The sequence below is a fragment of the Pecten maximus genome, chromosome 15 (genome assembly GCF_902652985.1).
Source record: "Pecten maximus chromosome 15, xPecMax1.1, whole genome shotgun sequence".
NCBI lineage: Eukaryota > Metazoa > Mollusca > Bivalvia > Pectinida > Pectinidae > Pecten > Pecten maximus.
Window position 1 is genome coordinate 27,295,967 of NC_047029.1, and position 26,016 is coordinate 27,321,982.

Here is a 26,016-nt window from a genome sequence, read left to right on the forward strand (position 1 = left end):
ATATTAAATGAGGGCAATATATTTTAGAGTTCATCTTCAGTTTTCAGGCTCTGGCTGGTGTGAAATTTCTATTAAGTTAGTGTAGGACATATAAGAATATGTATAAAGTGGTATATTTTCTCTGGGTTCGGTTCCCTCTGATGTTGTTGTGACATGCATGTAGCTTACGACGATATCCGCTTAATTGTGAAATAGTCCTAAAATGATCTTAATATGATTTACCATACCAGACCAACTCCAAAAATAACAACACTTGGTGAGGACCATCTCAGAATCATTTCTGTTGTCTGTCGTCCATTGTTTGTCGTTGGTCCGGTGTCAAGTTTTACCTTCAAACGACGTCTTCTCACTAACCGAGAGTTTGCTGATAGGTTTCCCTGGATGAAACAAAGTTTGTGAAAAATGACCTTGACCCATATCCAAGGTCACAGGGGTCAAATTCCTTTAAACATCTTCTCACTAACAAAGAGTCTTAGAGTCATCATGTTTGGTAGATATGTTCCTTAGATATGATTTGAAAAAAATTCCAGATTAATTGATCTTAGACCTCATATTCAAGGTCAAAGGGGTCAAATTTCTTAAAACCTGTAAACCACTTCTTCACAATAAGCAAGACTGTCAGTTCTTTAAATGGGGACCAACTAAAGTTAGTGAAAACAATGACCTTACCCACAATCAAGGTTACAGGGGTCAAATTCCTTTAAACCTTTAAACAACTTCTTCTGGTTAACCAAAAGGCAAAGAATCATGATATCTGGTTGATATAATCCTATGATGGAGCCCCACAAATTTTGCAATAAAGAAATAACCTGGAACCATATCATCAAGGTCACAGATGTCAAATTTTTCAAACATATGAAGGACTTCTTTTGATTACCTGAAAGTCCTAGAATATAGTTCTTTTGACTAAATGAAAGGTAGAGAATCGTCAAACAAATGAATACCAGGTGAGCAATACAGGCCCATTGGGCCTTGTTAATGATAAATATAAAGACAACTATTACAGCTTATAACATTTTAATTAAATATGTTACCCAGTAAACATTTTATGTTTATTAAAAATCAATATGGTAAAAGTAAAAGGTTCATAAAAAACAGAAAATCAGTGGATTTTTTTTTGTTTTGTTGCAAATTGTTTCAATCACTAAACAAATTAAATCACAAACAAAAAATACATAAAGGTAAATATTTTCATAATGAAGCATAAAATACATAACATTCCTCAATGAAGTCAAATGTCTTAATTCCAACAGAAATTACAAATCACAACAAGGAAAAGTCACTAGTCTCTTTTGATACACAATCTAACATAACAGTATACGTACCAATATCACACTGTAATCATTTAAACTTCATCATAATTAATGACTTTCAATCTGAGCAATAAAATTACATATAATCATAATTATTATATATCTGATATGACATACTGATGAGTAGTATTCAATCAGTTTGCATTGATATACACATTGAGCAATTTAAAACTGCTTCAAAACATCAAAATGGTTCTCAATAGAAGGCTTTTTATCAAAATGATGTTCAAAATGATTTATGTTTGCACCTAATTCTTTCAACTCCTTCACAAAAGTGGCCTGTTCCTCGCCAAGCCACGCCCTCATCGGATCCATTACTTGGTATGGAGTGACATGTGAAAACAGTTCAAACTTGTGAGAAGCTAGCTGTTTAAGTAAGACTCTGTCAGTGACCCAAGTATTGCTTTCCCCATTGTGCCCTCCATCCAACCAATACATTGACTTCACTTTCTCCAGAAAGAGTTTTACATTCTCCTCAATGTCTGCCAAGAACAGCTCATATACAAACTGGTTAAGGACAACACACCCTTTACTAAATCCAATCAAGATAATATCAACTTTTGGGTCACAGACATCTTCATCACAAGAATTGCTTGAATCCTGAATGCCGGAATGAAGTTGGTCTAGTATGCTTGCATGGAGTTTCACTAAATTGGAGAGTCCACCCCATTCCTCTCTGTGTGTAGGCACAGATCCAGATTCAGAGAAATCAACAAAGTTTGAAAATACACTAAATGTGTTTAAGTACATAGTTTTGGGTTTCACAACCATTATCATTCCTTCAGGAAATCGTTGAGAGAGCAACTCTGCAGTGCTCTCAAGATTCCACTGTATATATTCAGTGTTACATACATGCATTTTCTCTTCATAGTCCTGTAAAATAAAGAAAAGACTGTTATTGAAACTTAATTAAATTAAACTACATTGTATATGGGAGTAACATGAAGGTTTGTCTGCACATGGGTTGAACAAACCATGAACAGCCAGGGACATTTAGTCTCCTTGTAGTAGTTGGTGGCTACCTCACTGAATAACATATGGGTGGTCTGTCACAAGTTATCAAGAGCAAAGGGCTTATAATATGTGTCTTTTATTCTCAATGACGAATTTAAAATTATATCCTATACAATGTGCATGTACAGTACTTTGTTGTTTAGCCCATGGTTCACCTGGCCCTGACACTAAACTTTGAAAATCTGACAGACACCGTGATAGATTTCTGTTATATAGGGCCCTATACATCAGTATGCCTACATGTACATCTACAACATGAATATTATCAGAATGTCAAAGTCTGATGTCTTGACAAGGTCGAGAAACTAGTACGGTATGCAGCTTTGACAGACAACTGAAGCCAACAGCATGACACTCCAGAGATATGTTTTGTTTAATCTGCCGTACCTGGACATCTCCTCCGAAGTAAATGATATGCTGCTTGGCTGTTTTGACAGATCGTCCAGCGACCACCACGTCGTTCAATTTGTTCCGGGAACCTTGCACCCCAATCAGTCGTTGGCATTGGCGCTGTTTTGTTGCCATGGTTGATGTCATTCGTCGCAAACCATTAACTACAACCGCGTTAGCAGCATCAGTTAATACAATCAAAAGAAATGACAGCATATACACTGGGGGTGGCAATGATCATGAGTTTGTTTACATACTGATGCCGGAAATAAAAGTTTATGTAGTGCGCATGCGAATTTTAATACTACACGTGCTTCCGTCATAACAACTGGTTTATATGAGATAAATTGTACTATTCTGATATGGGATTAAAAATTACATCCATTTGTGTCATTATCAATTATTCTCTACATCAGATCCATTAGAGAGTTTCAAAATATGTTTTTACAATTATACAGATGATGTCGTAAAATATCAATTTATTAGTCTTGTTCAAAAAGACTCTTGTAGTCTGAGTATGCAACATACTGAGTAAGCGTCTGCTTGAGGGAGATTCGACGAAATTTGTAGGGAGATGTTGCAGATAAGACTGTGAAATAACGGCAGTTACGGAATGCACGAGGGAACTTTTGATAGCGAAACATGGTTCTTTTCCATGTATCATAAGACATAAAAAACAACATTACATACTGCAACTTGAAATGGGGAAGAAAGACAAAAGGGATAAAGGTGCTATTCCTACCGATATTGAATATATCCAATTTTATAAAAAAAAATTCAGTGAACGGTACAGGAAATTATCACAATTTACTTTTCCTAAGGACTGTTTGTTATAAATGCCGCTGATAACTCAACACACAGAGAAAAAATAATTTGACATTGGTCGGGAAGTTGTGATGTGAAATACACTTTGTAGTTGATGGTCTGTTGCATTCGTATATATGTAGCAGGCCGGGTTTTAATTGTAAACACTGTACATAGTTGTATGGTCGCCTTCTAGCTTTGGGCCATTGGTGCCACAGACTACTCCAAGTGAAAGCAAGAGGTTTCCTTGGAGATAGAACCTGGGTTGGTGTGTTCGGGGGTGAATACGTTTGAAGGAATGATTAGTGTAGCAGGCCGGGTTTTAATTGTAAATACTGTACATAGTTGTATGGTCATCTACTAGCTTCGGGCAAGGGGGAATTTCCCTTTAGCTCAGTAGGTAGAGCGGCTGACCAGTGAGCCGAGGGTCGTGGGTTTGATCTCGGCTGACGGCACACTACTATTCCTTGAACTTGTACATATATATATGCTCCAGATAAGTCCATTGACAGAGAAAAGATTATTTAACAGTTGCCTGGGATGTTACAGTTTGTAGCTGACAGACAGGTTTATATTGATAGTTCAGAACCAAATCTTTTGTAAGACGTCAATGTTAAAATGCATATGGTTTACTTCAGCAATATATAGCAAGCATAACTATATTATACAAAGATTTTATTCTGACTGTAAGAAATTAAAAAAAAAATCCTCTGCTTTTAGTTCAATTGTAATTGTAATATTAGCTACTGTTGTAGTGGAAAAGCATTTGACACTTTTGGAAAGTATTCAAAAGTGTCATGTGTTTTCCCGCTACTTAATAGTAACTAATTTATAATCTGTACAAGATTATGGTAATCATTTGGCCAGATATTAGATAGCACATAGCAAGCCTATCAAATCTGACTATTGCATATATACATTTACAAATGCAAATGTAAACAGCCATTGATGTCATGCTCAGACAATCAGAATTCTTCTAATAATACCTTGAACACACATTTTATATGAAGTGAGGCATGTGTGCCATAGGGAGAAATAGGTTAATGACCTGACAGATATATACTATAGTAAAACCCTGAAATGAGAAGCAAAAATGTACATAGGGAATGAACATGGGCCATAGTGGTATAGCTCTAGCATTGAAATAGTCACAATAAAGGTAAATTTAGAGAACAATGCTAAAACATGTGATATTACACAGATCAGATTCTGGTACTTATGGATTGGCTTCACAAAGTGTAAGGAAGAAAGAACTCTTGATAAATACTGCATCTCTTAATAATTTTGGTGTTTACCATACCTTCCTGATTGATTGATCATACTCAAACTATATTTGCTCTGAAGCATGTCCCAAGGTCTTTTGTTTTCTAATATATTGTGCAATTTGTGAATTTTTTATTTTCATTTTTTTTAGAGGAACGAAGAGCCAGTAAAAGAGCAAGGCTTGAGCAGGCAGAATATGTTGAAGAAGAAGAAGAGGATGTCAAGGATGCTGACAAAGGTTGAAGTTTTGATAATACATTCCAACAGGAATTGACTATCTGAAACATCCGAATTTCTTAGGACGATAACAATAAGCTGTACTTTAAGTTATACTTGTATCATTCTTGTAATATTGGAAAGTCTTCTTTCCTATGTAGAAAAAGAATATTCCCTAAGGCCTTGTTGTATAGATGACTTTGTACTTTGTTCAGCACATTGTGTAGGTGGGAAAAATAGTTTACTTTTATATAAAAAGAGTTAAATAGAAAAATAAAACTGACCTGAATTACAGCTATGGATGGATTCACTTTTGGCCTTTAACCAGGAAATTGTTAGAATGGTAATTCCCAGCTTAATCCAAGTTCCTAGTTCACCTTTACCAGTGGTAAACCCTCGGGATCTGATGATAGCATTTGATTTAACTTTATAAACTATTTCCTGTTTGAATACCCAGGTAGTTAACCGAATGAGATGTGTATGTGATTATGTTGCTGTTTTAAGGGATCCCTAAGGCAGCCACACAAAACATTACAGAAGAAACCAAAGAGGATGAATTTGGGGCAAAAGACTACCGCCCAATGCTTGACCTCAAGTTGGATCATGGATCAAGACCTCTTTGGGTGGTAAGCATTTAAAACAGAATTTTAGTACAATTGTTCAGGTATCTGTCATATTTTAAACATATACTATTAGGTACTTCAATATATTTTAAGTGATGTATTTTCTTCTGAATAGTTACTTTTTCTATTAAATGTACTTTGACTGACATAAAATCTGGTTCAAGAATATTGTATTAAATGGATTTGTTGTTAAATTGTGTAGATGGTAAATGGATTTGGTGTTAAATTGTGTAGATGGTAAATGTAAATAATTGAACCTTGTATTTATTTAATTGATATAATATATTTTCGATCTTTATCATTTTGTAAACTACATCAGGGATGTAAATTGACCCTTGCCACACCATGTCCCTACATCTGTACTTTCCCACATTGCATTGTGAGACACAATCCTAACTGCAAAATTACTTAGGCATATTTGACAGCAATGCCTGCTTAAAAAAATGTCAAGTAAGATTCCTATCAAAAAGCAGCCGTGAAAAAAATGCTCTTGAAAATCACGTATTTCGTTTTTTTGTATTTTTTTTTTTTTCAAAATAATTAAGATAGGTTCCTATTTTCAGGGCCCAAATGGACACATTTTTCTGGAGTCTTTCTCTCCTGTGTATAAACATGCACATGACTTCCTGATTGCCATATCTGAGGTAAGATATTGAATTATTCTTTAAAAAAGTCCACAGTAATTATATACTTAACCTGCCAAGACTCCAGATTTGGACTAGAGCTTCCATCAGGATAGTTTCAGTAAAGTATCCAGTGCAAGTTTGGGATGCTGATAAGAGACTTTTGAAAATGAAATCTGTTATTTTCGCTTATCCGTATGACTGAGTTGCTTACAAGGTTATAGGTTAAAGCAACAAACAATAATAATTGAAATGACCAAAATTTCCTAGTTGTGGCCTCTTGACAGGTATGCATATATTTTCACTTAGAGAAGTAAAGGAAAGTTATATCTAAAATATCCATGGCACCTAAGTATTTAATAATCAATATAAAACTTTTTTTATATACACATGTACATGTATATGTATTTCAAAAATGTTTTTCTCATTTTCCCTCACAGCCTGTTTGCCGACCTCTAAATATCCACGAATATAAGCTCACGCCATACTCTCTGTATGCCGCAGTATCTGTCGGATTAGAGACAAAGGATATCATCGAATATCTCCGGCGCCTTAGCAAAACAACTCTCCCCTCTGGTATAGAGGAATTCATAAAGGTCAGTGTGTGGAAAAGGCATGTTGAACAAGGAAAACATTTTTTACGACTTGGTAACTTTACTTTTAGCCATAAAGATGTTTATACACACAACACGTATTGGAATGTCCATTAATGACTTTTTTTTCAAATATAAAGCTGTGTGTCACCAGTAAAACACAATTTGTGACAGTTTAATCTCAGTAAAAGTAATTCGTCACAAATTCCAAAACACAGTACGATTATCCCCTAAATGTACTTGTGTAAATTTTAATATCCCATATATATGTATGTGGCATTATGAATTTGATGATGTCACAAAAACAAAATTAGTCTTTGTTTTTAGATGAGTATAAATCCTTCTGCTTGTGTTGCATCTGCTAAATATTGTTCTGTGAGGTAGCCACCTGTTACATTTACAAGCTCAAAATATGTTAAACCTGGCTAAGAAAGGAATGATGTCTGACGACTTGTATCGAAATGATTTGTTTATTCCAGTTGTGTACCCTGAGTTATGGTAAAGTGAAGCTTGTGCTGAAACACAACCGCTACTATGTGGAAAGTCAACATCCGGTAAGTAAATCTTTGTTTGGGAAAATTTCGGTCAAAAGTATTTCATTTATGAACAGATGCAAAGCTGGCTGAGCTTTCCTTTTTATATTTGTACCACATTTTATACATTATTTAATTCTAAAATATTATTATATGATCTCAAATCTTTCCTTTGTTTCATGAAACTCACTGAATCATTGTTTGCTAGAAATCTTATTAGAATCAATTTTTGAGATCACATATATATTTCAGAATCACTTGTGTAATATGTGTGATAGCCATTGACTGCCAGATTTAATGTCTGTCCAATCAGTGACATCCCATGTAATTAGTTACTGCTGACTATATTTTACAAAAATACAACAAAAAAAACCTGTTTATAACTTCTTAATTCTTTGTTGACCTTTATACCATTGTATTGGTGACAGGATGTTATACAGAAGCTCCTGAAGGACCCTGTCATCCAGGAGTGTCGTTTAAGAGATGAAAATCAACAGGAACCTTCGGGTGACCTGGTCGAGGGCCAGGTATCCTCCAAGTCAGCACTTCAGGTAAAACATTAACATATATCTCCTGAATTCCTTCTTCGACAAATTGTCATACCATGGATATGTTTGTGTCCACACTCAAAGATCATAAGAATATTTGTAGCTGCATGTGTGCATGTATTCGAGCAAAGTTTGTACAATATATAAGATAGGTATTGAACCCCTGTAAGGGCCATAGTGGCCGAGTGGTTAAGTTGTCCCCACACTTTCACTAGCCCTCCAACTCTGGGTCGCAGGTTCAAACCCGACTTTGGGCAGTTGCCTAGTACTGACCATAGGTTGGTGGTTTTTCTCCAGGTACTCCGGATTTCCTCCACTTCCAAAACCTGGCACATCTTCAAATGACCCTGGCTGTTAATACGACAATAAATAAAATAAACCAAACAAAACCAAATGAACCCCTGGAGAGATGTAAATATTTACACCATAAGATGCCACCATCAGTCAAGGCTAAAGGTCAAAAGTCACACTTCAACACTTTCAAAATAAAAAAAGGTTGTGTACAAGATATTTTCCTGAACTCCTGAACAGATTTATGTATTAATTGATGTTGTTGTTTTGGTGTGTCTTTGTGAGCCCATGATAACATTATGTTTTTTTTCAGTTGAACAAACCTTTAAATGGAGCTGCAGTTTCATCAGCAGATCCCACACCAGGTCCATCAGGGGAGGGAGGAGAGGAAACCGAACAGCCTGCTGTACCTAATGACATCTTCGATTACTATGACAAGATTGACAAGGATGAAGATGATGACTTTGAAGACATGAAAACAGTATCATTTGAGGTTAAACAGGAAAATATTGAAGAAATACAAAAGAGGTATTCGTATTTCACAGGTGTAGTCTAGCCCTTACTATGGAAAAGGTCATATGTATTTACTGACAGCGTATACATATAAAAAAAAATGCCTAAAAATAGATTTTATGATATGAAAATATAACTAATCCACACCTCATGTTCTATGATCATTGCTTGTTAGACCAAACATTCCGTACCAAATAGAGTACCTCAGGATGTAACTACATGTACCTGTTTATTCAATTTAAATTGTAAAATCAAAAGAGAAGCTCAAACTTTTGAAGGGTATAGTAATAGTGTAATGTAATTTTTGGAGGGTGGTAGGTAATAGTGTAATGTAATTTTTGGAGGGTGGTAGGTAATAGTGTAATGTAAGTTTTTGTATTGTGTAAAAATGTACAACAGTGTATTCTTGTTTTATGAATAGATAAATATAGATCATTTTTACTCTTTAAAATAGATGTAGCAACGTTAGCATATTTAGTGTCACAGATGTAGCAACGCTAGCATATTTAGTGTCACAGATGTAGCAACGCTAGCATATTTAGTGTCACAGTTGTAGCAACGTTAGCATATTTAGTGTCACAGTTGTAGCAATGCTAGCATATTTAGTGTCACAGATGTAGCAACGCTAGCATATTTAGTGTCACAGATGTAGCAACGTTAGCATATTTAGTGTCACAGTTGTAGCAATGCTAGCATATTTAGTGTCACAGTTGTAGCAATGCTAGCATATTTAGTGTCACAGATGTAGCAACATTAGCATATTTAGTGTCACAGATGTAGCAACGTTAGCATATTTAGTGTCACAGATGTAGCAACGCTAGCATATTTAGTGTCACAGATGTAGCAACATTAGCATATTTAGTGTCACAGATGTAGCAACGTTAGCATATTTAGTGTCACAGATGTAGCAATGCTAGCATATTTAGTGTCACAGATGTAGCAACGTTAGCATATTTAGTGTCACAGTTGTAGCAACGCTAGCATATTTAGTGTCACAGATGTAGCAACGCTAGCATATTTAGTGTCACAGATGTAGCAACGCTAGCATATTTAGTGTCACAGACGTAGCAACGCTAGCATATTTAGTGTCACAGATGTAGCAACGCTAGCATATTTAGTGTCACAGTTGTAGCAACGTTAGCATATTTAGTGTCACAGATGTAGCAACGCTAGCAAATTTAGTGTCACAGTTGTAGCAACGTTAGCATATTTAGTGTCACAGTTGTAGCAACGTTAGCATATTTAGTGTCACAGTTGTAGCAACGCTAGCAAATTTAGTGTCACAGTTGTAGCAACGTTAGCATATTTAGTGTCACAGATGTAGCAACGCTAGCATATTTAGTGTCACAGATGTAGCAACATTGGCATATTTAGTGTCACAGATGTAGCAACGCTAGCATATTTAGTGTCACAGATGTAGCAACGTTAGCATATTTAGTGTCACAGATGTAGCAACGCTAGCATATTTAGTGTCACAGATGTAGCAACATTGGCATATTTAGTGTCACAGATGTAGCAACGCTAGCATATTTAGTGTCACAGTTGTAGCAACGCTAGCATATTTAGTGTCACAGATGTAGCAACGCTAGCATATTTAGTGTCACAGACGTAGCAACGCTAGCATATTTAGTGTCACAGATGTAGCAACGCTAGCATATTTAGTGTCACAGACGTAGCAACGCTAGCATATTTAGTGTCACAGATGTAGCAATGCTAGCATATTTAGTGTCACAGATGTAGCAACGCTAGCATATTTAGTGTCACAGATGTAGCAACGCTAGCATATTTAGTGTCACAGATGTAGCAACGCTAGCATATTTAGTGTCACAGATGTAGCAACATTAGCATATTTAGTGTCACAGATGTAGCAACACTAGCATATTTAGTGTCACAGATGTAGCAACACAAGCATATGTAGTGTCACAGATGTAGCAACGTTAGCATATTTAGTGTCACAGATGTAGCAACGCTAGCATATTTAGTGTCACAGATGTAGCAACGCTAGCATATTTAGTGTCACAGATGTAGCAACGCTAGCATATTTAGTGTCACAGATGTAGCAACGTTAGCATATTTAGTGTCACAGATGTAGCAACGCTAGCATATTTAGTGTCACAGATGTAGCAACGTTAGCATATTTAGTGTCACAGATGTAGCAACGCTAGCATATTTAGTGTCACAGATGTAGCAACGCTAGCATATTTAGTGTCACAGATGTAGCAACGCTAGCATATTTAGTGTCACAGATGTAGCAACGTTAGCATATTTAGTGTCACAGATGTAGCAACGCTAGCATATTTAGTGTCACAGATGTAGCAACGTTAGCATATTTAGTGTCACAGATGTAGCAACGCTAGCATATTTAGTGTCACAGATGTAGCAACGCTAGCATATTTAGTGTCACAGTTGTAGCAGCGTTACCATATTTGGTATTGTAATCAATTATCTCCTAAAAAAGAAATCAAGGGCTTATTATGTGCATGGATTGAATTGTTTTAAGTAAACCCTGAAGACAGGCAGTATTGAGGCCATACAGCTCACTGCAGAACTCATCATTATTTTTAAATTTGTTCAGAATATACCAGACTACTGTTATTAATATTGTTAATACAGAACATGACCACCATTTAACCTAGACAGGGAAACTGATTATATCTGCTATTTAATTTTAACAGGTGTATAGAGCTGGAGTATCCCCTTCTGGCAGAGTATGACTTCAAGAATGACACACACAATGCTGATATCAAGTAAGTGGTAGTTCAGTAATATAGTTCTGAAACTCTTGAATATTAGATCTGGTCATAGATATGCTACTAATGTTTTTTTATAACTTCAAAAATACAGTAATGCTGTTTATCACTTGTGAGGCTTAATATTTTGATATATTTCACTCGTGCTTTGCACTCTTGAAAAAAATCAAAATATTAACCCAACTCGTGAAATATATTTGGTATTACTGAAGACATTGTTAGATATCCTCTATTGATTGACTTTATCAAAAGGTAATAATTGTATATTATAAATGTACTGATGTAATGTCCACAAGTGTATGTGATTTAAAATGATCAAATTTTCTAGCCACGATGAAGTACATTTTGCTTGGCGAGGGGGACATTACAGTTTTGCTTTGCACTGTGTCCGTCCTTCCATCCTTCACTTTATATAATGTCCAGACTCTATCTCCTACACAACATGATACTGGATTTCCATACTTGGTGCATGAGTTCATCTTCTGTAGATGACAGTGTCAGCCATGCTGATTTACATTTTGACCTGTGACCTACATTTAAAAAAAAAAATTATATTCTTGGCATATAATTTCACATCCAGTTTAATACAGAAATATTATGTAATTATTGCAGATTTCATATGATCTTATTTGTGATTTCAGCATGGACCTTAAACCATCCACAGTGTTACGGCCCTATCAAGAGAAAAGTCTCAGGAAGATGTTTGGAAACGGCCGAGCTCGCTCTGGAGTTATTGTCCTTCCGTGTGGTAAGAACAACTCTTAAATCCGATAAAACTCTCATCACTGACCAATTCATTAGATAAAACTCTCATCACTGACTGATTCATCTGATAAAGCTCTCATCACTGACCAATTCATCTTGTTAAACTCTCATCACTGACCAATTCATCTGATAAAACTCTCATCACTGACCAATTCATCTGATAAAGCTTTCATCACTGACCAATTCATCCGATAAAATTCTCATCACTGACCAATTCATCTGGTTAAACTCTCATCACTGACCAATTCATCTGGTTAAACTCTCATCGCTGACCAATTCATCTGATAAAACTCTCATCACTGACCAATTCATCTGATAAAACTCTCATCACTGACCAATTCTTCTGATAGAACTCTCATCACTGACCAATTCATCTGATAAAACTCTCATCACTGACCAATTCATTTGATAGAACTCTCATCACTGACCAATTCATCTGATGAAACTCTCATCACTGACCAATTCATTTGATAAAACTCTCATCACTGACCAATTCATCCGATAAAACTCTCATCACTGACCGATTCATTAGATAAAATTCTCATCACTGACCAATTCATCTGATAAAACTCTCATCACTGACTGATTCATCTGATAAAACTCTCATCACTGACCAATTCATCCGATAAAACTCTCATCACTGACTGATTCATCTGATAAAACTCTCATCACTTACCAATTCATCTGATAAAACTCTCATCACTGACCAATTCATCCGATAAAACTCTCATCACTGACCAATTCATCTGATAAAACTCTCATCACTGACCAATTCATCTGATAAAACACTCATCACTGACCAATTCATCTGATAAAACTCTCATCACTGACTGATTCATCTGATAAAGCTTTCATCACTGACCAATTCATCTGATAAAACTCTCATCACTGACCAATTCATCTGATAAAGCTCTCATCACTGAACGATACATCTGTAAAAGTGGAAAAAGGAAACTTTGTCCTGTAAAGGCTGAAAGCGGGAACTTTGTCTGTAAATGCTAGAAGAGGGAACTTTGTCTTGTAATTGCTGAAAAGTGGAATTGGGTTGTTTACCAAATAAATGAACAATTTCTGAGAGTCTTTTTTTACTGGCAGAACTTGCCATAATCTAATAATAAAATGAGTGTAATTCTGTCATTTTTATACTCTGTAGGTGCGGGTAAGACCCTTGTGGGTGTGACAGCTGCGTGTACGATTAGAAAGAGATGCCTGTGTCTGGCCACATCAGGTGTAGCTGTAGAACAGTGGCGCTCACAGGTGAGTATCTTGTTTATACTATTTACCAGGAAATTTGATGTGGAGTCGGATTTACGTGAAAGGAAATGCACCTGTCAAGGGAAACAACTCTTCATTTTTATCCAAAAAAAATTTGAAACACGAAAAAAAAATGCACTAAAAGTTGTATTGTCTTAAATCAAGTGATACACTGGTATGATATTGCTTAATTTTCTTTCAGTTTAAAATGTGGTCATCAGCAGATGACAGTATAATCTGTAGGTTCACCTCAGATGCTAAAGACAAACCTATCGGTAAGTTACCACATATTGAGGACAAACCTATTGGTTTGAAGTTAAAACATAATCATACTACACAATTTAATAAAATAAGTGTACAGTTCAGTCAATCCATTCACTAGAAGTGGTCATCTCTTGATAAAGGATGGAAGTATATAAGTAATACATTTGAACTATTTTAATGTTAACTATGACTTTGTATATATTTTGTGGTTGCCAGGCTGTTCCATCTGCATCAGTACCTACTCTATGTTAGCACATAGCCAGAAGCGATCCTGGGAGGCTGAGAAAGTGATGGAGTGGATGCAGAGTCAAGAATGGGGACTCATGGTCCTAGATGGTATGGTAACTTTAGAGCAAACTATTTCTCCCCAAAACTCATAGGAATAGGGACTTGTTGTCTTAGACTATATGGAAGTTTTGTAATAAATCAAGATTCAGAAGTGGGGACTTAGGGGGTTAGATGCTAAACTTCATAGTGGAGCCTTAATTGGGAGTACATGAATAAAATATATATATATTTGAATTAGTCGAAATTATTTTTACATGTTTTTCAATGGACTGTACAGAAGGCACACAAGTCACAAATTATATTAGGTAATAAATTCAGTATACACTGAAGAATCAATAAAACTGCATCAAAGTTGGAATTTTGTGTTTTACAGAAGTACAAACTATACCTGCTAAGATGTTCAGAAGGGTGTTTTACCACAGGCGCTTGCATAGAAAATGTGATTTTCAAATTTTTTTTATTTGACGATGGTATGTGTAATCTGTTAAGCTCAAGGCCGGAAACTCCGCCACGAGCGAAACGGCACCCCATCTCACTTCAATCGACTAAAAAACACATTTATTCAAACTGACACGGTGCATACTATATACTACCGTCATCAGGAAACATTCATCTTTAACCTACCGTGTCACTCAATACGGATTGTTACATCCAAAACACAAAAATCCGTGGAAACATCGCCGAATTCCTCGCTCTGAACGCCATTTTTCAAACGGCTCCCTCAACCTGTCCAGATTCTTCATTTACATACGAAGTTGAAAGGTCATGTTATTGTATAATCGGCTGCCGCCAGGTGCACTTTTGGGGTCATCTCCGCATGGATTTTGTCTGGAAAACGCTTCGGATCGCTGAAGAGTTTTGTCTAATTTACGATTATTTGAAGAGTTTTGTCAAAGAATGATGATTTATAATCATAAATTATTTATCATTTTGAACGTGAGAGTACCATGCACCGTAAATGACAGTACACAGGAGAAACGAAGTCAAGAATGCCTATTCTGCAATCACATTCACGTAGTAGGCCTAGACATTTTATACTTGAAAATTAAAAAAAAAAAAAAAAAAAAAAGATAAATGGGAAATGGATTCGCATACTTTTGTCACAAAGGTAGAACAAAATGCTTATTTATAGATTTAATTTTGTCAGTTTACTGAAATCTGGACGAACAAAAAGAAAAGTGAATCACGAACAAGAGTGTCATCAGGTTACCGGAACGTATACATGTGTACCAACACTACTTACTTCAGACCTGTTCATTTATTTCTGCACATTTTACAAATATCATGTCGTCGTCAAATACGAAAATCATACTTCAGACCTGCCAAACGATTTGTACGTTGTGATCGATGATCCATCATCAATTTATTTTCATTTTCCACAATGTTAGATTTAATGTTTGCCAGAAGTTCTTCGAGTTCAATCCAAATTTTATGAGTTCAATCAAGACTCGGGACTTGCCTATAGATCTATCACTGTATGATTATCGAAATATTGAGGAGGAGTTCCATCAGTCATTTTGTTTTAAACCCCTTTTTATTCAAATTTTCGAAACAGAATTACTTTCTTACTTGATTTCGATTTTAATACACTCGATATCAGTTTGCCCCTTAGTGTCTACAATCAGGGGCGGACACAGGATTTTCAATAAGGGGGCGTGCGAAAGTAAAGGGGGGTGTGGGGGGGGGGGGGGGTGTCCGCGGGTACTCCCCCTGAAAAAAAATAGCAGGTAAATGCAAAATCCTGCATTCTAGTGTATTTTACGATAGAATCATACCTGGTGTGTTTTATAAAAACAAGTATATTTGAGATGTTTTTTAACGATTTTATATTATTATTTCGCTGATTGATACGGGAATTCGTTTTTTAAGATACCCTTACTTTGACAATTTTAGGGGGGGGGGGCTTTAAAATCCGCCAGTGACAATGTCAAAGAGTTTAACGCATTGTAAAATGTGTTCTTTGTAATACTCATTATCCATTTATTCCACTTTACATCGCTCGCATATATAAAATTTAAGTTATTGATGAATTACCTGATTAATGGAGTGTGTAAGCATCAAACGCTACTCTAATAATAATCAAGCTGGCTGAAGTGCTTACAGAATTATGAAACTGAATTGAAATGAGAAAGAAAAGAGAATACTTGAGGGGCAGTAGTGGTTATTTTGTGTCAACACCAGACTTTTATAGTATTTTAGGGCTAACGCCAGAATACCCAGAACAACCTCTTATTCTTACCGGTATTGTGTGTGGTCTATATATTTTTAACTAGTCATGTAGGGGTCCATTTTTTTAAAATTGAAGATAGGCATAGCCCTAAATAGATGGCAAGTACAATAAAAAAAATCAAAATATCAAACAACTATCAGCTATTACCCCATCCAAATTTTAACTTCGAAAAATTTCAACTGATACTGCTTGTTCATGGTATACGTATAATGTCACGGCCCTGTCTTGAACAAGTTATTGAGCACCGTTATATGAAATATTTTTGATTGAAAACGAAGTTCAACAACTACTGAAATGATGCAGTTGAAGAAAAGGAAAGGACGATCCCATCACTGCATGGCATTAAAACATTTAATCTTATCAGTCCGTGATATCGCAAAAGACGTCCTGTGCATGCACCTGTAAAATAAAGTATGCCGAGATGACCCCAAAAAGTGCACCTGGTGACAGTCGATTATATAATCGCATGACCTTTCAACCCCGTATGTAAATGAAGAATCTGGACAGGCTGAGGGAGCCGTTTGAAAAATGGCGTTCTGAGTGAGGAATTCGGCGATGTTTTCACGGATTATTGTGTTTTGGATGTAACAATTCGTATTGAGTGACACGGTAGTTTAAAGATGAATGTTTCCTGATTACGGTGGCATATAGTGTGCACCGTGTCAGTTTGAATAAATGTGTTTTTTAGTCGATTGAAGTGAGATGGGGTGCCGTTTCGCTCGTGGCGGAGTTTCCGGCCTTCTGTATTACACAGTACACATACCACTGATATCTTTTTTTTTTTAATTCTCATTTTCTATGCAAGCACCTGTGGGATTTACATGAAAGGAAATACACCTGTCAAGGGAAACAACTCTTCATTTTTATCCAAAGAAAATTTGAAACACGAAAAAAAAATGCACTAAAAGTTGTATTGTCTTAAATCAAGTGATACACTGGTATGATATTGCTTAATTTTCTTTCAGTTTAAAATGTGGTCATCAGCAGATGACAGTATAATCTGTAGATTCACCTCAGATGCTAAAGACAAACCTATCGGTAAGTTACCACATATTGAGGACAAACCTATTGGTTTGAAGTTAAAACATAATCATACTACACAATTTAATAAAATAAGCGTACAGTTCAGTCAATCCATTCACTAGAAGTGGTCATCTCTTGATAAAGGATGGAAGTATATAAGTAATACATTTGAACTATTTTAATGTTAACTATGACTTTGTATATATTTTGTGGTTGCCAGGCTGTTCCATCTGCATCAGTACCTACTCTATGTTAGCACATAGCCAGAAGCGATCCTGGGAGGCTGAGAAAGTGATGGAGTGGATGCAGAGTCAAGAATGGGGACTCATGGTCCTAGATGGTATGGTAACTTTAGAGCAAAATATTTCTCCCCTAAACTCATAGGAATAGGGACTTGTTGTCTTAGACTATATGGAAGTTTTGTAATAAATCAAGATTCAGAAGTGGGGACTTAGGGGGTTAGATGCTAAACTTCATAGTGGAGCCTTAATTGGGAGTACATGAATAAAATATATATATATTTGAATTAGTCGAAATTATTTTTACATGTTTTTCAATGGACTGTACAGAAGGCACACAAGTCACAAATTATATTAGGTAATAAATTCAGTATACACTGAAGAATCAATAAAACTGCATCAAAGTTGGAATTTTGTGTTTTACAGAAGTACAAACTATACCTGCTAAGATGTTCAGAAGGGTGTTGACAATTGTAAATGCCCACTGTAAACTTGGACTAACCGCTACACTGGTCCGAGAAGACGACAAGATTGCCGACCTTAACTTCCTGATAGGACCAAAACTTTACGAGGCAAATTGGATGGAGCTACAAAACAAAGGCTTCATTGCCAGGGTGCAGTGTGCAGAGGTATGGTTTCCATGGGAACAGGGGGGGAGGGAAGGACTATAGTCCAGAGTTGTTGCCATCCTTGTCTATCTCCTACTTCTCACTGGAACTTCATGCCTTAGGTATGAGTTCACCTAACAACAAATTTATCATCTGTGTATTCTTGGCATATAATTTCACTTCTGGTAAATTAGTTTAATTCATCAAATTGTCTTGTTCGGAGCATTTCAAAACAAACTACCAACCAGATTTAGCTTATATAACCTATTAATGACAGTGAATAATGATTCAGCTTAATTTACTTTTGATTAATTGAAGGTTTGGTGCCCTATGACCCCCGAGTTTTACAGAGAATACTTAAACACAAAATCAATGAAGAAAATGGTAAGTAATGCCCATTAATTGACAGATTCAACTACTTGTTGAGGCAAGAAAAAATAAATTTTATAAGTGAAGACAATATACAAATGTATTTCATTTTAAAAAATCTACAGTTTAGTCCGAAATTTTGTGCTCAAGAAAGGGTATCAAAATGATAGTGAGACTTTGGTTTTGTCATCAGAGTAGGGATGAATTTAGGAAGGTTTTTGTGGTTCTTTACAGGAAATTTTCTCAAAATATATTGAAAAGTAAATCTGATGTTATAAATCAGTTTATATGTTTACTGACTCTAATTACAGTTGCTTGCGATTATGAATCCTAACAAGTTCCGGTCCTGTCAGTTTCTTATTCGCTACCATGAACGCCGTAATGATAAAATCATTGTGTTCTCCGACAACGTGTTTGCACTGAAAAACTATGCCATAAGACTAAACAAGTAAGTGGTTGAATACGTCCCTGTTTTATTTGGAAATATATTATCTTCACCATACACAGATTGAAAACTGTGTTGAGGATTCCTGTCATTGATCAACAAGTGATTGTTTAATTTCTCTCCATGAAAAAGTGGAAGACATTGATTAAAACAGGTTCTTGGTGTTATCATTGTTTAAATACAATCTTCTTTCAGGAATAACTTTTAAACTTTTAAAGCATATCTTCCAATAAACACAGACCACACGGACTGAATTCATGTTGACAATAAAGACAATCTGACAACCCTTCAGTAGTTGAGTGTACTTGGAGTATTGGAAGAAAAGTGTTTTTATTGAAGAAATCTTGCTCCAATACTAGGTGTGAAAAGATGTATACATAATACTCATAGTTTATATTTCTGGCTCATTTCACTTTTTGGAAAACATATGTGATTCATAATCACAATTAAGAATTGTTTAATTGTTATCAACACTGTATTAAAATGAAGGTGTTGTATCTGTACAGACCGTACCTGTATGGGCCTACATCACAGGGGGAACGGATGCAGATCCTGCAGAACTTTCAACACAATCCGAAAGTCAACACCATCTTTGTGTCAAAGGTAAAAACACTTACGTCTGTATCGTAACACAGTCTAAAGCCCAACCAGTATTACAGCAAAGAAGTTTCAGATCAGGGAGTAAAATATTTATTTCCTTTGAAAGGGATAAGCATACAGAAAAAATAGAGAATTCTGACTTGTTAGCAAAAACCACACTTAGAACTCAAATTTGATGAAATGAGGGCAGGATATGAAAGAGAAACAATGATATTTGAAATACTTTATTTTCAGGTTGCAGACACATCATTCGATTTGCCTGAGGCCAATGTCCTTATTCAAATATCAGCCCACGGTGGGAGTCGGAGACAGGAGGCCCAGAGATTGGGCAGGATTCTCAGGGCAAAAAAGGGTAAGTAGATTCGTAAAAGTGCAAGTAAGCCATGAAAACGTAAGTAGGTCATGAAAGAGTAAGGAGGCCATGAAAGCGAAATTAGGTCATGAAAGGATTCTGTAGATTGCCCGCATAAGCCAAAATAATAGCTTTTTAAATCTGAAGTCTGTAGATAGCCTGCTCCAGTACCTTGCCCGCATGTTATTTGCTACGAAGTACCAATTCACTATCAAGGGAATCCCCCCTGTATTGTGTTCAGTTACCTTACCTTGACAAAGAGATATCTCGGAGAGTAATGAGTAAAATGAGGATGAGGCCCAATACAGGTCACCAAGTGTATTTCCTGTCTCTTTCACCTTTCTCATGTTAAACTTTGAATTTTGAGCATGCTTAGCTCAAATTAGCCTTACAGGGAGGGGATTAGAATCAAGTTGCTGACTCCAGAGGGGACTGGAGGATGGGCCAAAAGGCAATCACTGAGAACAAAAGGGATATGATATTTTTTTTGCTGGGATGAGTACTAATTAGGGATCTAATTATCCAATACAGATTTAAAAAGTTGCTTAAAAATGACCCTTACACTTCCATCCTTGTATTATATACAGTTTTCATTGTAGCTTCATACATGTTTTAGGATCATGGTGAAAAAGGCCTTAATCAGAACTAAAAACTATTCATTTTACAAAAATTGTGAAACAAGTTATATCAACTTGTCATAATCACTCTTGCTGGCCCAGATGGAAGTGAGTGAGGGTCGTATTATGGGAGGACACCAGAGTAGACTGAATAGAACTCCTCTTAGGGTCACATATCGATCGGGGGAATCTAACCCAGTCTGACTTGTTCAAAGGCATGTGTGTGTTACCACTGCAACACCTGACCACCCTCAGGAAATCAGAGGTGCATACATAATGCAGCTGTAAGGAGATTCATTCAGATGATTGATCAGGTCTTTGGGGATTCTTGTTGGTTGTAGGTGCAGTTGCCGAGGAATACAATGCCTTCTTCTACTCACTGGTCACACAGGATACTATGGAGGTACATTACTCACTGAAGCGTCAGAGGTTCCTCGTCAACCAAGGTTACAGCTACAAGGTCATCACAAGATTTGCTGGTCTGGAGGAGGTGTGTTAAAAAAAATTGTTAAAATCATCTCTAGCTTTGTAATGTCCAGTCTAATTTGTCTCTTTTGGTGCTGCTTGTTTCAGAAAAAAATCCACATTGTTATTCAAATTTCCTCCTAGTGTGTCTAAAGAGGAATTTGTATAAATCGAAAACCTGTCTACGGTCATATGTATATTTTCTCTTAATGTGTCTGAGAGGAATTTGTTTAAAACAATAACCTGCCTATGAAAACCATATGTATATTTTCTCCCAGTGTGTCTTGAGAGGAATTTGTTTAAAACAAAAACCTGCCTATGAAGATCATATGTATATTTTCTCCCAGTGTCACTACTGCCCAGCAAAGTCATTACAAATCTATTACAAACCCATTACAAAACCATTAAAAACACTGATTCCATTAAAATTGGCCATTATTTCTCGTTTCCATTTTTGGGACAAACCTGGAGTTAAGTAATGTAATGGGCATTATTTTTATAAATTTCAATTACTTTCCTATTAATATTTTCTTTGTAATGGTCATTAACAAAATAATGGCCATTACTTCATGTTTTGTATTTTTCTTAATGGCCTTCATTCTGTTTGTAATGGCCATTAGAGTGGAGTCATCATAATGTTATGGCCATTACTAACTGTGGATTTTATGTACTCCCATAACATTTTCCATTTAATGGCCACAACAAATTATGATCACAATGTAATGGCAATTATTTATTGGTAACTTCATGTAATGCCCATTACATTTTCCATTTAATGGCCATAACAAATTATGATCACAATGCAATGGCCATTACTTATTGACAAGTACCTTCATGTAATGCCCATTATATTTTCCATTTAATGGCCATAACAAATTATGATCACAATGCAATGACCATTACTTATTGGTACCTTCATGTAATGCCCATTATATTTTCCATTTAATGGCCATAACAAATTATGATCACAATGCAATGGCCATTACTTATTGGTACCTTCATGTAATGCCCATTACATTTTCCATTTAATGACCATAACAAATTATGGTCATAATGCAATAGCCATTACTTAATGGTACCTTTATGTAATGCCATTACATTTGTTATTCCGATGTGCAATTCCTCATAAGTAACATTTTTTTTCTTGTAATGGCCATTACAAATATTACAAATATCATCACATCATATTGTAATATATATGACAATGTTTAATATACTACCATGAATTGTTGACCTTAAATTAATGTATTATTTCAGTATAATCTTATTTTTCATTATATTGTTATTGTTGAATTCCATGTCTATATTACAATTTTGTTGTTGGCTTAAAGAAGAATAAGGAAACTGTACAGGCTTACTAAACCCCTTCACAATAAAAAAACTTCAAATTTCCCGCCAAATTTTTCCCGCCCAATAACTTCAAGCAGGAGAGTTCCAATACATGGCAGCCATGAGGCTTTTCTCACACATATGAACAACATGTTATTTTACAAATGAAGGGAAGTATCTATCTTTAATACCTGGTTCATGATTAATACAAGACTACCAGGAAATGAAATATTCAACTCTAGAAGTATGTCAACCTGTTTATAGGTAAGAATTAACTTAAAACCAATCACCATGCATGTGACCTAAATTTACATAGTGTACATTATATTCAAACAGCTTTGGCATTTCTTAAATTGTATTGCCTATTCAACCAAATTGTACAAACACACATCATATGTATATTGAGAATTAATGCAATAATGAACATAAATCACTCTTACATGTATCTGAAGAATATTAAAAGGATTTTGGGTCCACATGATTGTGTACTGTGAATATCCATTTTTGAAGCAGTTATCAATTTGAAACAAATGATGGATCACTTTGAATGCAATTTTTAATGGAAGGACTACATGTACAACGATATTGTCAAACATGCATAGTGATACAGTTCATGATGAACTTTGATGAAATTAAGTGGTAAAATGCATTTTCTAAATTTTCTGAATGCGTCTAATGTAATGGTCACATGTAGGTCCATTAATTTTGTATACCTGTATATATATAATGGCCATTACACTTTTGTTTGTAAAAACGTAATGGCCATTACCATTGTGTTGATCTTTAAACAGTTTTTGTACTTTAAAAGTAATGGTCATTATATTTGTAAAAATTATGGCCATTAAAGTGTATTTTCTTGTAATGGTCTTTTAGTTTTGTACACCTTTAATGGCCATTACACCTTTTCTGACGAAATGTAATGGCCATTACAGAGTACACTTCAGAAAGTAATGACACCGTTAATGGGCATTACAAAAATGGTTTTGCTCCAAACCTAATGGCCATTACATTACACCAAAATGTTTAATGCCCATTACACCATAAGGTTTGATGCCCATTACATTGAAAACTAATTATTGATGGCCCTATTACATTGTAATGGCAATTACTTAGTGAAAACTTTAATGGGTTTGTAATGGGCAATTTGACAGTAGTGATAAGAGTTAATGACTATTAATGTTTTTGTCAAACCATTAAAATCCTTAAAATGCATTTAAATTTTATTTTTATTTTTCAGACCCATTAATTTTGTACCTTTAATAGTCATTAATGTTAAATTAAAAGCCATTATTAAAATAATTAATGATCATTATAAATGTTTTGTTAATAGCCATTAAAATGTATTAAGTACCATGAACTAATTGATTTGTTTCAACCCTTTGATGATCATTAAAATTGAAAACTGTCACATTTAAAGACTATCAAACTTGTATTAAAATTTTTCAATTAATAGCAATTAAAGGTACAAAATTAATAGCATGATTGATGGTTTTATGATGGGAAATTTTAATGGGTTTTTTAATGGCCGTTTTAAGGGCTTGGGTATGCAGTAGTGATGTGTCCAAGAGGAATTTGTTTGAAACAAAACCTTCCTATGAAGACCATATGTATATTTTCTCCCAGTGTGTCCGAGAGGAATTTGTTTGAAACAAAACCTTCCTATGAAGACCATATGTATATTTTCTCCCAGTGTGTCTGAGAGGAATTTGTTTATAACAAAAACCTACCTATGAAGACCATATTTCCTCCCAGTGTGTCATAAGAAGAATTTCTCTCCAACGGCTACTTTTTCTAACTCCATGGATTGACTTATATATACATTCCCACTCCTGCACTGATATGTAAAGAGCTCTTCAGGGATAGAGGTACAGAAACGTGAATTGTCAAACATTTGGAGCTGATCAATAACGATCATATAGCTCAACAAAGAATGCATTTCTATTCAGAAGTCCTAAAGACATCTGTAATGTGAATGCTTCTGCGTTGCCTGATCGAGATAGACATTTCTTTTGCTCAGTCTTTGTTCCCCCTTTCAAACCCATGTTCATCTACCCTATTTGTGCCCCCAGTGGAAATTATTTTATGGACATTTCCCCGATTGATTTGACTAGAAATTGCCGAGCTCCCTGATTGTGTTCCTAGAAGATATACTTGTACTTATCCTGTAATTCTGCCTTCAGGAGAACTTGGCTTATCGGACCAAAGATGAACAGATGCAGCTGTTACAGAAAGTGTTGGCAGCTACAGAACAGGATGCCGAGGAGGAGCAGGGAGCTGGGGACGGGATTAGACCTCAGGTACAGTCTTTGATCTACCAGAGTTACTTCCCATTGTCCAATTTAATTTTATCAGATAGGTATAGGTCAAAATCCAACAGGAAATTACACTGACATTCGCCAGGTCAACATGGGGCTAAAGGTTAAAGTCACAGAGGTCAAATTATGTTTATCCTCACTTTTGAATATTTTGATTGGATATTCTTAATTGATCTTAAGCAATGTTTAGAATAAAACATGACATAAGACGTCAATTTTATCAGGCGAAACATCAAAGTTATGGAGGTCAGACATTTTGTTTTCCTTATTAGCTTGACAAGTTATTATAGTCTCATTTCATAATCTTAGACAAAACTACCATTTGTCATAATATTATGTTAAAAGATGGTATCTAAGATACTGGTTTTAAAATCTTGATTTGATCAATCTATATCCATATCTTCTGTTTTGATATTGTAGATGGCGAGAAAGGCAGGCAGCATGAGTTCTATGTCCGGTGCTGATGATGCTGTGTATATGGAATACAGAAACAGGAAGGGACAGAACCTTCACCCGCTGTTTAAAAAGTTCCGGACAAAATAGATCCAATCTATACGGAATACTTGAAACGTTTCTGTTTTAAGGACAATTGTGGAAATGATTCCAGTGGAACTAGATTTTCAAGAAGTGCTTTTTTCACAGAGTTGGAGGATACCATATCAAATTATATTACCATATTTGTATGTAAATTAGCCCCCACCCAAAAATAAGCCATCTGTATGGGAGGGGTGGGAGGCATCTTATTCAGAGACCCCATCATTTTTCGTATAAAGATTGCTAGAAAAATTGGGCTTTACCCCACCACCCATACGAGGTCCGCCCACCCCTCCTACAGATAATTCTGGAATAGCCCTAATGTCCGACCTCCTACCCTTCCTTTAAATAATTTTGGACCAGCCCTTATGTCCGTACCTCCCACCCCTCCTACAAATGATTCTGGACTAGCCCTAATGTCGGTACCTCCCACCCTTCCTACAGATAATTCTGGAATAACCCTGATGTCCATACCTCCCACCCCACATAGCTAATTCTGGATTAGCCCTAAGCTTAAATGGTTCACAAATAAGAAGTCCTAGATTTTCTGAACTGTTGCGCAGGTGAGGGGGATTATTTGGGGGAAAATATGGCTGATATACTTCAGTCATTCAGTTATCACAAACCTAACTTGGATTATGTATGCTGTAGAGGTGTTTAAACAGAAAGTCTTTGAAGAAATGTGTAAGTGTTTTTGTACCAATGTATATAAGTTAAGATTAAATAGATCATTTTTCTGATAAAATTTTGATATTTAAAAAAAAAAAGGGTAAGTAGGTTAGTAAAAGTGCAAGTAGGCCATGAAAGCGAAATTAGGTCATGAAAGCGAAAGTAGGTCATGAAAG

At 35.6% G+C, this 26,016-nt stretch overlaps 2 protein-coding genes across 3 annotated transcripts; one reads left to right on the forward strand and one right to left on the reverse strand.

The window, feature by feature from the left end:
* Window positions 1–1,013: 1,013 nt before the first annotated feature.
* On the reverse strand, window positions 1,014–2,983 carry LOC117343088 (UPF0565 protein C2orf69 homolog). The gene is made up of 2 exons (XM_033905379.1): window positions 2,715–2,983; window positions 1,014–2,186 (listed from the first exon to the last, which is right to left on the reverse strand). The coding sequence occupies exons 1-2, from the start codon at window positions 2,931–2,933 to the stop codon at window positions 1,479–1,481; spliced, it is 927 nt and encodes a 308-aa protein (XP_033761270.1). The 5' UTR covers window positions 2,934–2,983; the 3' UTR covers window positions 1,014–1,478.
* Window positions 2,984–3,264: 281 nt separating this feature from the next.
* LOC117343089 (general transcription and DNA repair factor IIH helicase subunit XPB-like) lies at window positions 3,265–25,940 on the forward strand. 2 transcript variants are annotated; one of them, XM_033905380.1, is made up of 21 exons: window positions 3,265–3,446; window positions 4,936–5,022; window positions 5,505–5,626; window positions 6,187–6,267; window positions 6,687–6,842; window positions 7,319–7,393; window positions 7,801–7,923; window positions 8,525–8,739; window positions 11,400–11,471; window positions 12,116–12,222; window positions 13,393–13,496; window positions 13,696–13,768; window positions 13,974–14,093; window positions 17,964–18,166; window positions 18,464–18,529; window positions 18,826–18,962; window positions 19,466–19,562; window positions 19,794–19,911; window positions 20,870–21,018; window positions 24,503–24,619; window positions 25,058–25,940. In XM_033905380.1, exons 1-21 carry the CDS (start codon window positions 3,419–3,421, stop codon window positions 25,178–25,180), a joined length of 2,373 nt encoding a protein of 790 aa, XP_033761271.1. In that variant the 5' UTR covers window positions 3,265–3,418; the 3' UTR covers window positions 25,181–25,940. The 2 variants fall into 2 exon arrangements, with proteins under 2 accessions (XP_033761271.1, XP_033761272.1); XM_033905381.1 differs by lacking the exons at window positions 13,696–13,768; window positions 13,974–14,093 and adding exons at window positions 17,241–17,313; window positions 17,519–17,638.
* Window positions 25,941–26,016: the final 76 nt, after the last annotated feature.

Coding starts and splice junctions, on each gene's coding strand:
- LOC117343088 (XM_033905379.1), bottom strand. CDS start 2,933: ATGCTGTCATTTCTTTTGATTGTATTAACTGATGCTGCTAACGCGGTT. Junction 2,187..2,714: donor ACTTCGGAGGAGATGTCCAG/GTACGGCAGATT, acceptor TTTATTTTACAG/GACTATGAAGAGAAAATGCA.
- LOC117343089 (XM_033905380.1), top strand. CDS start 3,419: ATGGGGAAGAAAGACAAAAGGGATAAAG. Junction 14,094..17,963: donor GGGACTCATGGTCCTAGATG/GTATGGTAACTT, acceptor TGTGTTTTACAG/AAGTACAAACTATACCTGCT. Junction 21,019..24,502: donor GATTTGCTGGTCTGGAGGAG/GTGTGTTAAAAA, acceptor TTCTGCCTTCAG/GAGAACTTGGCTTATCGGAC.